Genomic DNA, 15,613 nt, shown 5'->3' on the forward strand with positions numbered 1-15,613 from the left:
AAATGTGGGTGCACATTCAAAAATATGTCCCTCTCTCGTCTATTCTCAGTCTATAATCTTATTCTGAATAATATAGGTGGAACTGTTCTGAGTCCAGTAAGGCCTGGTTCTTGCTAGGGTAGAAAACCCTCGCTTCAACTGATTAAATGCTGCTCTATACCAAAACAAGGGGCGCGGGTGGCGCTGTGGGTTAAACCACAGAGCCTAGGATTTGCCGATCAGAAGGTCAGCGGTTCGAATCCCCGTGACGGGGTGAGCTCCCATTGCTCGGTCCCTGCTCCTGCCAACCTAGCAGTTTGAAAGCACATCAAAGCGCAAGTAGATAAATAGGTACTGCTCCGGCAGGAAGGTAAACGGCGTTTCCGTGCGCTGCTCTGGTTCGCCAGAAGCGGCTCAGTCATGCTGGCCACATGAACCGGAAGCTGTACGCCGGCTCCCTCGGCCAATAAAGCGAGATGAGCACTGCAACCCCAGAGTTGGTCACGACTGGACCTAATGGTCTGGGGTCCCTTTACCTTTATACCAAAACAAAAAAACAAAACAAAACAAAACACCTTCTAAGAGATGAGGTCCAGCCTTCTCCCTGAAAGGCCAGTTTCCAATATGCAGGGAATTTATTTATTTATTTAGTAAGTAAGTAAGTAAGCAAGCAGCACAGTTGACTCATGTGAACCCCTCCCACTTGCAATCTGCACTGTGCAGCCCACACGCAGTTTTATCATCTCAGTGAGAACTCAGCCTAAAGTGCATGTACTTAAATGGGAAAATAAGAGTGGAGAAGAGAGGGAAATGTTCATTAACGTTAGCGATCAAACAAAAGCCACTCTGGCAAGGACATCCCCCCCCACCCCCCCAGTTCAGGGCAACTGATAATTTCCTCTCCCACTTCATGCTATAAAATGGAGCCGCTTTCTTGCTGCCCATATCTGTTATAAGCATTACAAAGGAGGAGGCGTTGTCCTCTGTGAACTGGCATCTGGTTTATTGAGAAGCAAAGTCACGGCAGTTCAAAAGCCGTGAGAGGATCCCTCCACATTAAGGGAAACCTGTGCGTTAGGAAGAACATCAAAGAGCCGTGTGGCGACTCTCTTCCCAAGAACGGCAGAAACAACAAGGGCTTGTGTCTGGAAAATAATTTTAACTGGTCACTTCTGAGTAGAAAAACGAGACATCCATTGTGCATCAACACACCCAGCCACCTTTACAGACTGATCCAGAATGATGGTATGGCTGCAGTTCTGTGCACACTTGTCTGAAAGCAAGTCCCATTGACTCAACAGGACTTAATTCTGGGTAAACACGCACAGTGTCAACTTTTCAAAGTTATGGGCTTCTTTCTTTACTTTTTCTTTCTGGGCAAATATTGCAGTAAAGGCTTAACTACACATTGAGTTAAATGTGTAATGCACAGCATTGTCAACAGGATTGTGGGTCAATGGGAGTTTTTTGCCCACAAGGGACGTGAGTGGCGCAGTGGGTTTAACCACAGAGCTTAGGGCTTGCCGATCAGAAGGTCGGTGGTTCGAATCTCCATGACAGAGTGAGCTCCCGTTGCTCGGTCCCTGCTCCCACCAACCTAGCAGTTTGAAAGCACGTCAAAATGCAAGTAGATAAATAGGTACCACTCCGGCGGGAAGGTAAACAGCGTTTCCGTGCGCTGCTCTGGTTCGCCAGAAGTGGCTTAGTCATGCTGGCCACATGAACCAGAAGCTGTACTCCGGCTCCCTCGGCCAGTAAAGCGAGATGAGCACCGCAAACCCCAGAGTCGTCCACGACTGGACCTAATGGTCAGGGGTCCCTTTACCTTTACTAATCGCCACATGGAGGAATATTCATGGGGATCGCTTCTGGGGAGGGAATAGTTAAAACTCTTCTCTCCACATTCGTCAGTTCCAAGTGCTACTTGATTAATCTACTGATTAAAGCTGGAAGCTTCATTTTTAATCTGAATTTAACAGTGAAAAAAGTGGTGCACAGCTTTGAAGAGAGTAAAAGGGTGGCAAGTATTAACAGGCAACAATTTCATATCAGATATGATGAGTCCCTGCTTCCTGGAAAGGTGAATTTTCCAATCAGATGCTCTGACAAAGAATGCCTGAGCTACTCATCCCAGAAGTTCAAAATTACAAAGTACGCCTTCGAAAACTTCAAATAGACTTTGTAATCACGGGATCTGAAAGCATAATACATGTAGGCTCCTGAATATATTTTTCTTTCCCCTTTCAAATGTGCAGCTTTGAGGCACATTCCATTTTCTCCTGGACAAAGAGCGCTAGAGTACTGCTTTTTAAAAATGAATATAAAAAAAGATACCCAGAATCTCAGCAGCAGAAGCTCTTGAGCACAAAAGCCTTTCTTCTATCCTCTCCACACTAACTGACATGATTCATTCATTCATTCACTGCCTGAAAAGGCTTTCAGTGACACATGTAGGTAACTGAACGCTGAACTCTGCTTTAACTGATTTTGATGAAATTTTGCTCATTAAAAACCAAGCCCAATTAGAAACACCAGTACTTTCAAGTCAGTGCATGAAATAAATTGCTCATTCTGCCAACCTTTCTGGTCTTTTCTTTGCCTAATAAGTCTTATCTACAGTTAAGAGTTGCTGGCAAATTTTGCCTAGAGCAAAATATCAAGGCTAATGCGGAAATGTCTGCTTGGGGAAAAGATCCAAGGCATTAAATAGGCAGCAAAAAAGGATATTTTTTTTTAAATACCAGTGACAATTCTTGAGGCGTTGTGGTGGCTGTGTTCACACATCTCTGCCTGAAATTCTTCTTACAACACACTGTAGTTTAAGAAATGACAGAAAACTCTGTAGCATTATTTACAACCTTCCCTTCAGCAGGAGAAGAGGCAGAACAGTTCAAGGCAAATCCCAGGTGGAAGTACTGATTCATGTTCCACTTCAATGTCTGTTTGCGGGAGATCAAGTTTGCTGAGATATCCTGCATCCTCCGTGTAGAGGACTGAGTTTAACAGAATCCCCTAGGTGGGATCCCCTAGGAACTAGCGGTGTACAAATGAGTCTATTTTCAGCCCATGCCACTTGTGCATGTGTTCACTCATAAATCTGCCCTGTTTCTGTTTTTCAGTTCTTGTTACCACTTCTAAATACATTTAATTAATTAATTTCTCTCTCTCTCAAAATACACATTTCAAAATACTTTACTCTTTTTTTTAGCCAAAAACTACATCTGAAAGTCCGTATAGTTAAAGCCATGGTTTTCACAGTAGTGATGTATGAAAGTGAGAGCTGGACCATCAAGAAGGCTGATCGCCGAAGAATGGATGCTTTTGAATTATGGTACTGGAGGAGACTCTTGAGAGTCCCATGGACTGCAAGATCAAACCTCTCCATTCTGAAGGAAATCAGCCCTGAGTGCTCACTGGAAGGACAGATCATGAAGCTGAGGCTCCAATACTTTGGCCACCTCATGAGAAGAGAAGACTCCCTGGAAAAGACCCTGATGTTGGGAAAGATGGAGGGCACAAGGAGAAGGGGAAGACAGAGGACGAGATGGTTGGATAGTGTTCTCGAAGCTACCAGCATGAGTTTGACCAAACTGTGGGATGCAGTGGAAGACAGGAGTGCATGGCGTGCTCTGGTCCACGGGGTCACAAAGAGTCGGACACGACTAAACGACTAAACAACAACAACAACAAACATCTGAATATTGGGGAAGTATGGAAGTTGGTGCTTATTGAAGCTTTGCTACAAATCAGTTCATATTGGAATGTGTAAAGCGCAAATTCCTCAAGTATTCACACCTGGGACGGCTTGAGAGCTCCCTATAGTGTAGCTGTCAAACTCCAAAAGCCCACTTACCAAGGAAAGTACTTCCTACCATTCTGGCAAGCATAGCGTCCTGTGGGTTAGGATCCCTAGAAGTCACAAGAAGCAGTAGATCCTCTGACCACCTGATGTTTGGATTGTTGTGTAGTTAAGGGGTGAAGATATGAGGAGGGCTGGTCGATTCTTGAGTGCCCCACTCTCTACAGCGAGGCTGTTCCTATTCACCTATCACCTATCTCAAGGAATGCTGGATTTGGGAGGCAGGCACTGCTGCATTTCCTGAGGGAATAAAGTCCAGGCTGAAGATGCCTGAGAGAAGTTGAATGACTCTCACGCGCACCTAGGGTCAGAAGGTTCTGATGCCTAGAAGAGGAAATGAAAACTTGCTCGTGTCAGTCTGGGTAGCAGTGGGGCTCACCTGGATCCAAAGGATAACATGACAGCTGGCAAGGGTTTTGCATGAAAGTAAGTCAGGGGGGGCTAACCTGTGGCCGTTCAGATGTTGCAGGACTCCAACTCCAGCAGCCCCAGACAGCAAGGCCAGAGACGGGACTGGGATTTGTAGAACAATAACATTTGGAGGTTCACAGGTGAGCTCACCCTGGAGGAAGCATGCAAAGCTTTCCGGCTTTCTCTGAAACCCAAGAGGATGTTGCCCACTAAGAACCTAGGAACACACCCAGAAATTCTGCAAGGGTTTCCTATCTTACTGACAAGCAGTGGAATCTCAAGCCATTGACAACAGAACCTTCCTTTGCTAAATGAAGAAAAATTACAGGAATTGTGTCATAACAAATACCAGTACTGTTCTACGTCAAATACATTTTTTTTTTTACAACGGAAGAACCTTGTAAAACACACCATGCCCCTTGTTAATCATTACCTGTGGGATATCGGCACTCAGGTTCCCATCTGCCCACACATCGGCAACATCCGAGTTTATCATCGTCGGTTTCACGGCAATTGTTGGCTTGGAGTAAGGCAAGGAAACTACTCCGTCATCTTCCAGAGCCGTAGGCTCAGCTTTGGCTCTGGTTCCATTCAGATCCTGCGAGAGGCCACAGCTACCTCCCAGGTCCAGGGGCGGAGCCTGCAGCTGGTGGAAGTGTCTGGGGCAGAAGCAGTTTTTGCAGGAGCCCGGCTTCCAGATGTGTTCCACAAAATCACTACACGCAGACATTTTCAATCCCACTCGCTTCACTTGGAGTGCCCTCTGCATCTTGTATGTTGAGCTTCGCTGCTCATTTTGCACTCCGTGTAGCGGCTCTTAGCAATTTGTCCTGTCGTGCAACTGAGCTATCTGGAAAGAAAGAACACATCGCTGCTATTAATTTTATACATGGAAATTTGAGGAAGCTCTTTCCACCATGCCACGCCTCTAAAACTTTCTGAATTTCTGCCCCTCCCCACCTTCACAAACTTAATTGTACTTTCTGGTGTGCCCCACCCCCTCAAAGAAAGCCCCATAAGCAACAGAGGAGAGTTTGCAAGTGCCTATTTGAATATGCCAGGCATCCTCCCCAACGTGAACGTTCAAAGATGCCTGAGCGCCTGTCATTAACACTACATGGGATTGAGGAAATGACAGCACCCACAGATGAAGTGTGGAGATGCCCTGAGGATATGGGGACATTTTTATACATCCTGCAGTTACACACAGGTTCGTGGATCTGGTTGGCCACTGTGAAAACAGGAAGCTGGACTAGAAGGGCCTTTGGTCTGTTTCAGTAGGGCTCATCTTGCAATGTGCAGATATTAAAAATAACTGTAGCATGAATGCTTCCCCGTTGGGTATTGTCACACACCCTCCCAGACGTGTCTAGAGGAGGGCAACCAAAATGGTCAAAGGCCTGGAAACGATGCCTTATGAGGAACGGCTAAGGGAGCTGGGCATGTTTAGCCTGGAGAAGAGGAGGTTAAGGGGTGATATGATAGCCATGTTCAAATATATAAAAGGATGTCACATAGAGGAGGGAGAAAGGTTGTTTTCTGCTGCTCCAGAGAAGCGGACACGGAGCAATGGATCCAAACTACAAGATAGAAGATTCCACCTAAACATTAGGAAGAACTTCCTGACAGTAAGAGCTGTTTGACAGTGGAATTTGCTGCCAAGGAGTGTGGTGGAGTCTCCTTCTTTGGAGGTCTTTAAGCAGAGGCTTGACAACCATATGTCAGGAGGGCTCTGATGGTGTTTCCTGCTTGGCAGGGGGTTGGACTCGATGGCCCTTGTGGTCTCTTCCAACTCTATGATTCTATGATTCTCCCTTGTCTGGCAACAGGACTCATCTGGCTGCTCTGGCCCTAATACAGGAACTGAGCAATTCTTTCTTTTTGCTGCTGCTTGCAGAGTTCCCATACAAATAGCTCAGTTGGTAGAGCATGAGACTCATAATCTCAGGTCAAGGGTTCAAGCCCCATGTTGGGTGAAAGATTCCTGAACTGCAGGGGTTGGACTTGATCCCCGTAGTCCCTTCCAAATCTAGAATTCTGTAGGGCTCTTAACTGCTTCTTCTCTTGATACAGTGTCAGATAGTTCACTAAATTCCAGTAATAAGCCCTGCCCCACTGTCCCCCATGCAGATACCTGCACAGGTGTCTCAGCCTATGACATGAAAAACTGCATTATGCCTTAACTAGAATGGTTGTTTGCTTACATTGCTTTTTCACAACGTATTATTTACGTGGCACAATCCATTCACGTTAATCACTTTTAAGTCCTATTGAGTTCAGTGGGAGAACCATTAAGCACACACAGCAAAGGGTCGTGCGGCACCTTAAAGACTAACAAGTCCTTGGCATAAGCTTTCATGGACCACAGTCCATCAGATGCATGAAACCTAAACCTAAATTGGCATTCTTAACTATGTGTATGTGTCTAACCAGTTTCCCACATTCCATCACACTCTACCATACAGGAGTATGTCCTTTATTCATAATGGAAAACCCATTACTCAAAATTCTCAAAGGCAAACCCAGGAACGGCACCCAGAGCTCTGCATGCATGGGAAATCCACTTTCCCTATGAAGCCTTTGGCCTAACCTTAGGCCAAAAAAGTACACATTACAGAGAACATAAGGCTGCCACTAAAAATGGCAGCATTTTGTTGAGGTGTCCCACCCCCTCCCCCAATCACAAGCTGTAACTAGGTAAGAAATTATAGATACTAAGGAGAGAATTTACATAACATATGGCTCCTTTTTCTTGTAACACATAGTCGGGGCTGCCCCAAGACATGTTGCTACCTGAATCAAAAAGCAAGGTAGTACATATCTTGTTCTACGTACAAAAGCCAACCAGACTAGCAAGTGACTCTGACTACAACACCGGTGATGGGGCAGAGAGTGCACTTGAGGGCAGCAGGTGAGCTTAGGGGATACAGGGCAGACTGCACGGCACTTACAGCTTTGTCCATTCTCTGCCCCTCAGCATCTTCTGCCTGAAGTGGCCACCTCACTCTGCCTAACAGTAGAGCTGGCCCTGCATAGCAGTTCCCTCAGTTTTCATGCCTGTTGCATCTTCTTTGCTTCTCACCTCTCCCAACGACAAATCTCAAGCTGGAAGACCCTTAGGGAATATTCCCAAAAAACAAGGAAAACTAAAACAGGTGTTTTGCTTCTCCACTGAGATCACTGGGACCTCAAATCGCTTGACTTTTTCTGGACTGTGTTCAAGGTGTTCAGGCTGGGTTTTTTTTTTTTTTTACACATTCCACAGCTATGACCTTAACAATAAGTATCTAGAAATATACAATGCCTATTGTCCATCTGGAGATAAGTTTCATATATCTGGGGTATGAGATTCATTCTATGACCTGGTCACACCGCCTTTGCAAATATAGTGGAAAAGTAAAGAGCACATAGGAATGGGTTGGGCAGCGGAAGAAATAGTTTCAGCATGAATCAAACAGGAACTTGACAAACATACGTATCACTGTCTGCCACAAAAAGAAGCCAATTTCTCTATGGCTTAAAAAACATTGAGCAGTAACCAGATATATCACTAATGAGCACTATGACTGCTCACAAAGAGACACTGTGTGTTAATCTCAACCCAGGCCCTTCAAGTGTCCCTATTTTCCAAGAACAGTCCTGGATTGCAGAAGCTTTCCTGGTTTCTGATTTGATCCTGGAATGTCCCGTTTTCCCTTAGGACGTCCCTATTTTCATTGGAGAAATGTTGAAGGGTAATGGAATAGGCCATCTCCAGGGCATTTTTTCCAGCCAGAACTCACTGGAACTCAGTCCCTGCACCTCTCAGGTGGGTACCGTTGCCATTCTAAGAAAACAAGAGAGGTGTTCATGGTGTGTTTCTGCGCATCTTTTTCTACAAAAATAGCACTGGATGTGTTAAGTTGTGGGTGAACATATCATACAACACAGCAATTCTTCAAACAGCTCTTGTTTATTCACAGGCCAGAACTGAACTGAACTGAAGGGTTCAGCCAGCCTGCTTATATAGAGCTCCACTAGAATGCAACAGTAACCATTTTCTGTAACTATCCAATCACTGAACGTTACTTTCAATCCCTTATTTGCATATGTGGACCTGAGTGAAAACTATCTACAGTATCCCCCTGCAGGCCCAGGGTGAGAACTTCAGTACTTAACAAGATGTCCCTATTTTCATCAGAGGAATATTGGAGGGTATGTGAGCCCTGCTAGGCCTGGAAAACCTCCATCACACCCAGCAGTTATGGTATGTTTTACGCAGACAGTAGAGCAGCCATGTTGGATCAAAATGGCGACACTTTGCCATGTCTGTGTCCCTGCCGTAGCTCCTACTTGGACCTTTGTGCATGTATTTTCTACTTTACATAAGGTTCACAAAGACTCTGGCATTATGATTAGAGTAATAGGAACAGCAGGGATGAAACCAAAAGGATCACCTATTTGGTCAAACCAGTGCAGGAAGTGTGCCAAAGTTCCCTGTGTGGCAAATAACTGATACACAAAGTGTTCCCAGTTGCCCATTCCTCTCCAAAAAAGATTATGGTCATTCATAGTCTATGTGAATCTACCCACACAAATAGTAAAATTCATGGAAAACTCGGTGGAAAGATCCAGCCCCCTGTTGCCATTGATGATCAATATAAAAGGTGCATTTGGTTTTTAAAAGTGGTTTCTTTCTTCTTTTTGTGAAGGGGGACAGGTAGCAAGGATGTGTGTGTTGTATGGCTATTTTTCCTGCTTCTTTCTTTCTGCCCGCTATCGGCCTTGCTCCGTGTGCTTTGCCCAAGCAAAGGACCTCACTACAAAGCTAGCCTACAGCCCTAAGTTCAGTACGTATGAATTTATATTGATCTAACATGCTAAGGGGTGGCGCTGTGGGTTAAAGCCTCAGCGCCTAGGGCTTGCCGATCGAAAGGTCGGCGGTTCGAATCCCTGCGGCGGGGTGCGCTCCCGCTGCTCGGTCCCAGCGCCTGCCAACCTAGCAGTTCGAAAGCACCTCTGGGTGCAAGTAGATAAATAGGGACCGCTTACCAGCGGGAAGGTAAACGGCGTTTCCGTGTGCGGCTCTGGCTCGCCAGAGCAGCGATGTCACGCTGGCCACGTGACCCGGAAGTGTCTCCGGACAGCGCTGGCCCCTGGCCTCTTAAGTGAGATGGGCGCACAACCCCAGAGTCTGTCAAGACTGGCCCGTACGGGCAGGGGTACCTTTACCTTTACCTTTTTAACATGCTAAGGAACAAGCCTCCAGGAAATAATATGAATTACAAAATCAGTAAATTGATTTAACTCTGCTTCCAGTCTCCCCAAAGGGAGGAGAAAGTGGGATATGATATACATAGTAATAAATATGAGGGCAGCATAAGAAACAATTATTTTAAGATTTCATTTCACCATACAAATCCTTAAACTAGGTAACAGCTACAGCAGCCCAGTGGCCAGGTCCACATGTCACTTTTAAACCATAGTTAAATTAAACTATGGTGTAAATGTAAATGCAAGCTGGTGTCCACCGCCCCTGTTGCTGCCGATGGAAGGGACCTCTGAAAACAGAGTTGTGGTTTCCTTCTACCTAAATGAGTCATGTGCTGTAACCAAGATTTATTCTTCGCTTACGGTTTGTGGTTTGGTTGGAGGTAACAAATCAAAAGCCAAGCCATGGTTTACGTCCTGGCAGCACAAGAGGAATGAAGATCAGCTGCACATTCAGATTTACACCACTGTTGTTGTTGTTGTTGAGTCGTTTAGTCGTGTCCGACTCTTCGTGACCCCATGGACCAGAGCACACCAGGCACTCCTGTCTTCCACTGCCTCCCACAGTTTGGTCAAACTCATGCTGGTAACTTCAAGAACACTGTCCAAGCATCTCGTCCTCTGCCGTCCCCTTCTCCTTGTGCCCTCCATCTTCTCATGAGGTGGCCAAAGTATTGGAGTCTCAGCTTCAGGATCTGTCCTTCCAGTGAGCACTCAGGGCTGATGTCTTTAAGAATGGATAGGTTGGATCTTCTTGCAGTCCATGGGACTTTCAAGAGTCTCCTCCAGCACCATAATTCAAAAGCATCAGTTCTTCGGCCATCAGCCTTCTTTATGGTCCAGCTCTCACTTCCATACATCACTACTGGGAAAACCATAGCTTTAACTATATGGACCTTTGTTGGCAAGGTGGTGTCTCTGCTTTTTAAGATTTACACCATAGTTTAGTTTAACTATGGTTTAAAATGACATGAAAACATTTTATTATTTCCTTCCTATCCATCATTCTCAATTCAAGAAATCATTGCTTTATTTACCGTACACTGTGTGGAAAATGCTTATGTTACTTAAGCTGATTATCCAATTTACCATATGTTGGGTGTGTCACTAAGAAAGAAAAACCTGCAATCCAGCAAATGGGAGGTAAAATCATTTGGTTGCGATTATTTTATGAGGAGCTCTAAAAATGTTCCATGTTTGCTTTTTCCAGAACCCCTCCCCCAAATTATGGCTTTTAGTTCACGGTACAGCAGTTAATTGTTTTAGATCCCTGAATGCCGCCACCCCTAGAAGGATCAAAATTCTCTTTTCATTCTAGTAATTGGATCAGAAAGAAGACGACAAAAGGATTATAATGGAAAATGTTAATTGCCCTCATTTTAAAAACTAGCCACACTGCTAATCAAAAAATCTGATGATGATTAATTGAAAAATGTATTGTTACTGAATGCACAAAGAAAGAGAAGGGGCAAGAAAGAAAAGAAAGGGTAATTAACATCTGTTTCAACTGAGCAATCAAACGACACAAGACAACTAAAGGATGGAGAGACAGGCAGACAGATAATTATCTATTTGGAATTAGTTCCACTCATTAGTACAATTATTCTGAAGTTAAGTGGCCTGAAGCTTGACGTCTCCAATATCTATTTGGAAATAGTTTTAAAACGTAGGCCCATCTTCTAATAATACTGCATAATTAGTAGCCAACTAGGGACCTGAAGTCCTTCCCAAGTCTTTGCCTTACGGGATACACAATATTTCCTTCTATATTAAGAAAATAACATACTGTATGAGTACCGCTGGATCAGTTGAAAGGCTCATCAAGTCTAGCACCACAATGGCCAACAAGATGCCCATGGGAAGAAATCTCATCAAGGTAACACAGCACAGAAAAAACTGGTTCCATGTGACCAAAGGAAAAGCTTGATATGCACAGCACTAATTGGCTGGAACTTGTGACGTCATGGAAAACCAAATCTCAAACAAAGATGTGCTCTTCCAGGCCCACATTCCCAGACACTTGTGTCTCAGCAACATCTATGCTGCCTTGGTCATGTACGCAGAAAGGAGGATGGCGGGATCCCCAAGGACATGAAATGTGACATGAAGGCTGGCAATATTACATTAACCCAGCCGTATGGGAATCCACTGCAGACAATTGTGGTGCTTGGAGACAAGACAGTCAGGTCGTGGACTACTGCAGTGTGCTCTACGTGGGGCTACCTTTGAATTAATCCAGAATGCGGCAGCTAGACTGGTGGCTGGGGGCGGCCGCCGGGACCACCTAACACCGGTCCTGAGAGATCTGCATTGGCTCCCAGTACGTTTCCGAGCACAATTCAAAGTGTTGGTGCTGACCTTTAAAGCCCTAAACGGCCTCGGCCCAGTATACCTGAAGGAGTGTCTCCACTCCCATCGTTCAGCCCGACACTGAGATCCAGCGCCAAGGGCCTTCTGGCAGTCCCCTCATTGCGAGAAGTGAGGTTACAGGGAACCAGACAGAGGGCCTTCTCAGTAGTGGCACCCACCCTGTGGAACACCCTCCCTTCAGATGTGAAGGAAATAAGCAGCTATCCTATCTTTAAAAGACATCTGAAGGCAGCCCTGTTCAGGGAAGTTTTTAATATTTAATGCTGTACTGTTTTTAACACTTGATTGGGAGCCGCCTAGAGTGGCTGGGGAAACTCAGCCAGATGGGCGGGGTATAAATAATAAACTATTATTATTATTATTATTATTATTATTATTATTATTTATTATCCACAGCCATGACCAGAGGAGGAATGGTCCCTGGGAAGACCACAGAGAGAAGCACCATAGTTCACCTTTAGCAGCAAAACCAGATGCCTTCATCTGCCCCAGCTACAATGAAACATGTCTCTCCTGTACTGGTCTCCACCAGGGGTAGGCAGCCTAAGGCCCGTGGGCCGGATGCGGCCCAATCACCTTCTCAATCTGGCCCGCAGATGGTCCAGGAATCAGCTTTTTTTTACATGAGTAGAATGTGTCCTTTTATTTAAAATGCATCTCTGGGTTATTTGTGGGGCCTGCCTGGTGTTTTAACATGAGTAAAATGTGTGCTGTTATTTAAAATATCTGGGTTATTTGTGGGGCACAGGAATTCGTTCATTTTTTTCTTTTCAAAATATAGTCCAGCCCACACATGATCTGAGGGCCAGTGGACCGGCCCATGGCTGAAAAAGTTTGCTGACCCCTGGTCTCTACAGTCATAAAGGTAAAGGTAAAGGGACCCCTGACCATTAGGTCCAGTCGTGACCGACTCTGGGGTTGCGGCGCTCATCTCGTTTTATTGGCCGAGGGAGCCGGCGTACAGCTTCCGGGTCATGTGGCCAGCAGGACTAAGCCGCTTCTGGCAAACCAGAGCAGTGCACGGAAACACCGTTTACCTTCCCGCTGGAGTGGTACCTATTTATCTACTTGCACTTTGACGTGCTTTCAGGAGCAGGAGCTGGGACCGAGCAACGGGAGCTCACCCTGTCGCGGGGATTCAAACCGCCAACCTTCTGATCAGCAAGTCCTAGGCTCTGTGGTTTAACCCACTGCGCCACCTGCGTCCCTCTCTACAGTCATAGCAGGCGCTATAACTCTCCAACGGTTTTACTCTACCCCTGAAGGCGTGCTCTTTCATTGTCTCCCTGACAGACAGATGCCAACAACACAACGTTTTTTCAACTTTTACAAAACAGATTGCTCTGTGTGTGTGTTAAACGTGATGAATAAATGGTGCAAATGTATGAGTGGAAGCATACAACCAATGACTACATCAGCGTTTGATACAAATGACGTGTGTACGTATTATATTATGAAGGCAAATGGAAGCTGGGGGACGAAGACACAGCAACTCCTGAGTTTTAGTTAACTTCATACGCTGTAAGACAACTTTGTAAGACAATATCATTAAAGTGAGTGTATCTGAAATTACAGCAAGTTAACAAATGGAAGATCAAAACAGAATGTAAACAAATGATTGTTATCAACCCATCAAGTTTTGAACATCAGCTGTCTTTGCCATAACTTCTATATTGTCCACTTCTACAACAATGGAAACAGGCAGCTGACTTTGCAAGGACCCCACGAGAAACACACCCATTTAAGGAAAAATTCCCCTTCTAATCCTATTTCTCTAGCTCTATCGCGTCCGACAGTTAAAAAAAATCATTTAATACAGGATTTACTGCAGCCTTGGAAATAAATCCTCAAAAGGACATGCCAGCGAAAGTTGTTACCAGCCCACTCACACCCACTCCATGTTAGTCATTTGTGCCTCAAACAGAAAAAGGAACCAACTTTTGTAAAGCTTCCCTGCCTATTTGCCTGGGGGCAATTGTTACTCACCACAGGTGACCAGTTGAATAGCAAGTTACTAAGCCAGATTTATTGCTACTCGGACCATGAATGCTGTATATCCAGTCAAATGTATTCAACTTGTCAGAAGTTGTTTCTTTTTGTTTTCGAATGTATTTCTTATCAATAAAAAAAAAAACCCCCAGCGTGCTGAGAGCAAAATTTTTTATTCTGAAAGTGTGGGCTAGAGAAAAAACTTTCAGAACCTGGATAGCTCAGTTGGTTAGAGTGTGGTGTTGATTAACGCCAAGGTTGCAGGTTCAATCCCCACATGGGACCACTGCATATTCCTGCATATTTCAATTAATTGATTGTGATTTTATGTAACTATGGCGGTAAATAACTACTCAGCACTTCAGCCTTCTATGCCAGTGTTTCCCAACCTTGGGTCTCCAGCTGTTTTTGGACTACAACTCCCATCATCCCTAGCTAGCAAGACCAGTAGTGGTCAGGGATGATGGCAACTGTAGTCCAAAAACAGCTGGAGACCCAAGGTTGGGAAACACTGTTCTATGCAACATTCACTATTGTATCACTTCTGGAGCAGCCACCCTGTTCAAAGTGCCATTTCATTACAATTTTCACTTTTCGTATCATTCCTAATCCCATCAGCGATGAATCACTCTTGCAGGCCCAGTAAAAATATATACACTGATTTTCTATACTGACAGCTCAGATACTGATTGCTCCCTACCCCTATCAGTGTTAATGTAACTTTTCCTGGCCGACTTACATTTTAACTGGTATCATCTTTGTGCCAAATCTGCATAATCAGGCTATTTTGGAGCTGGGAATATAATCAAATCCATGCTTTAAATGTAAATTTATGCTGAGCTTTAAAATATGGCTCATACAATGGGTAATATGCAAGGGAGATGCAAGTTACATTTTTGTTTCTTGTTTCATTAAAGCTTTCCTCCTTCAGAAATCCTCCAAACTGAGAGTCTATTCTAAGCCACCTACAAAACATACCATATTTTTCGCTCTATAAGACGCACCTGACCATAGCACGCACATAGTTTTGAGGAGGAAAACAAGAAAAAAAAAATTCTGAATGAAACAGTGGATGTATCATTTTTGTGCTTCATGCTGCGGCCACAGACATGTGATTTGACAGTGAGTTTGGGGTAGCCCAATGCAAAAATCCTGAGAATCCATGTGGATCTGTGCTTTGTAATCATGTTTTTGCACCATTGCAGCCCCAGGCAACAGTGGGTGCGTGATTTTTTTGGTGCAGGCTGTAGCCATGGACATGCTATGTGATCTGATGGTGAATTTGGGGTGACCCAATGCAAAGATCCCGAGGATCCATGTGGATCTGTGCTTTGTAACCACGTTTTAAGTGGGGGGGGGGGAGGAAAAACACAGAAGGGACAAAGAGCACGAGAGGGGTGTGCAACTGGCTAACAATGCAGGAGAGGGTTTTAACGGGAGGGAGGAAAGGAAGGCAAAAGTTTTTTTCCCCCCCACCCAAGCCAGCCCCCCCCACCTGCATGTTTTCCGGCTGCCTGCGAGTCCCTAGAATGCTGGACGCAGCAGCAGCACGGGGAGGAGGAGGCGGTGGCTGTCGGCTGCGCTCCGACGGAACCTGAGCCGGGTGGGCTGGAGCCTGTGCACAGTGTGACTAGGAAGGAATTAGAAGGAAGGACGCGATCTTTTCCTTTCCCTCTGCTTGCCAGGAGGGCAGGGGATTTCCCTGCTCTTTGTTGCGTGTGAGCAAACACAGCAACCGAAAACAGAAGAGGGTGG

The 15,613-nt window shown here is 45.1% G+C and overlaps 1 protein-coding gene across 4 annotated transcripts in view; it reads right to left on the reverse strand.

Moving 5' to 3' along the window:
* The window catches only part of PRAG1 (PEAK1 related, kinase-activating pseudokinase 1), an 82,299-nt gene that overhangs the window by 35,502 nt on the left and 31,184 nt on the right, over positions 1–15,613 (reverse strand). For 3 of the 4 annotated variants that reach the window (XM_079959158.1, XM_079959156.1, XM_079959157.1), the window contains exon 2: positions 4,683–5,099. In XM_079959158.1, the coding sequence (XP_079815284.1) occupies positions 4,683–5,018 (336 nt within the window). In that variant the 5' untranslated portion in view covers positions 5,019–5,099. Of the gene's footprint in view, positions 1–4,682; positions 5,100–11,285; positions 11,351–15,613 lie in introns of those variants that run through there. The other variant, XM_079959159.1, reaches the window with a different exon arrangement.

This window comes from Podarcis cretensis, assembly GCF_951804945.1.
Source record: "Podarcis cretensis genome assembly, chromosome: 17".
Lineage (NCBI taxonomy): Eukaryota > Metazoa > Chordata > Lepidosauria > Squamata > Lacertidae > Podarcis > Podarcis cretensis.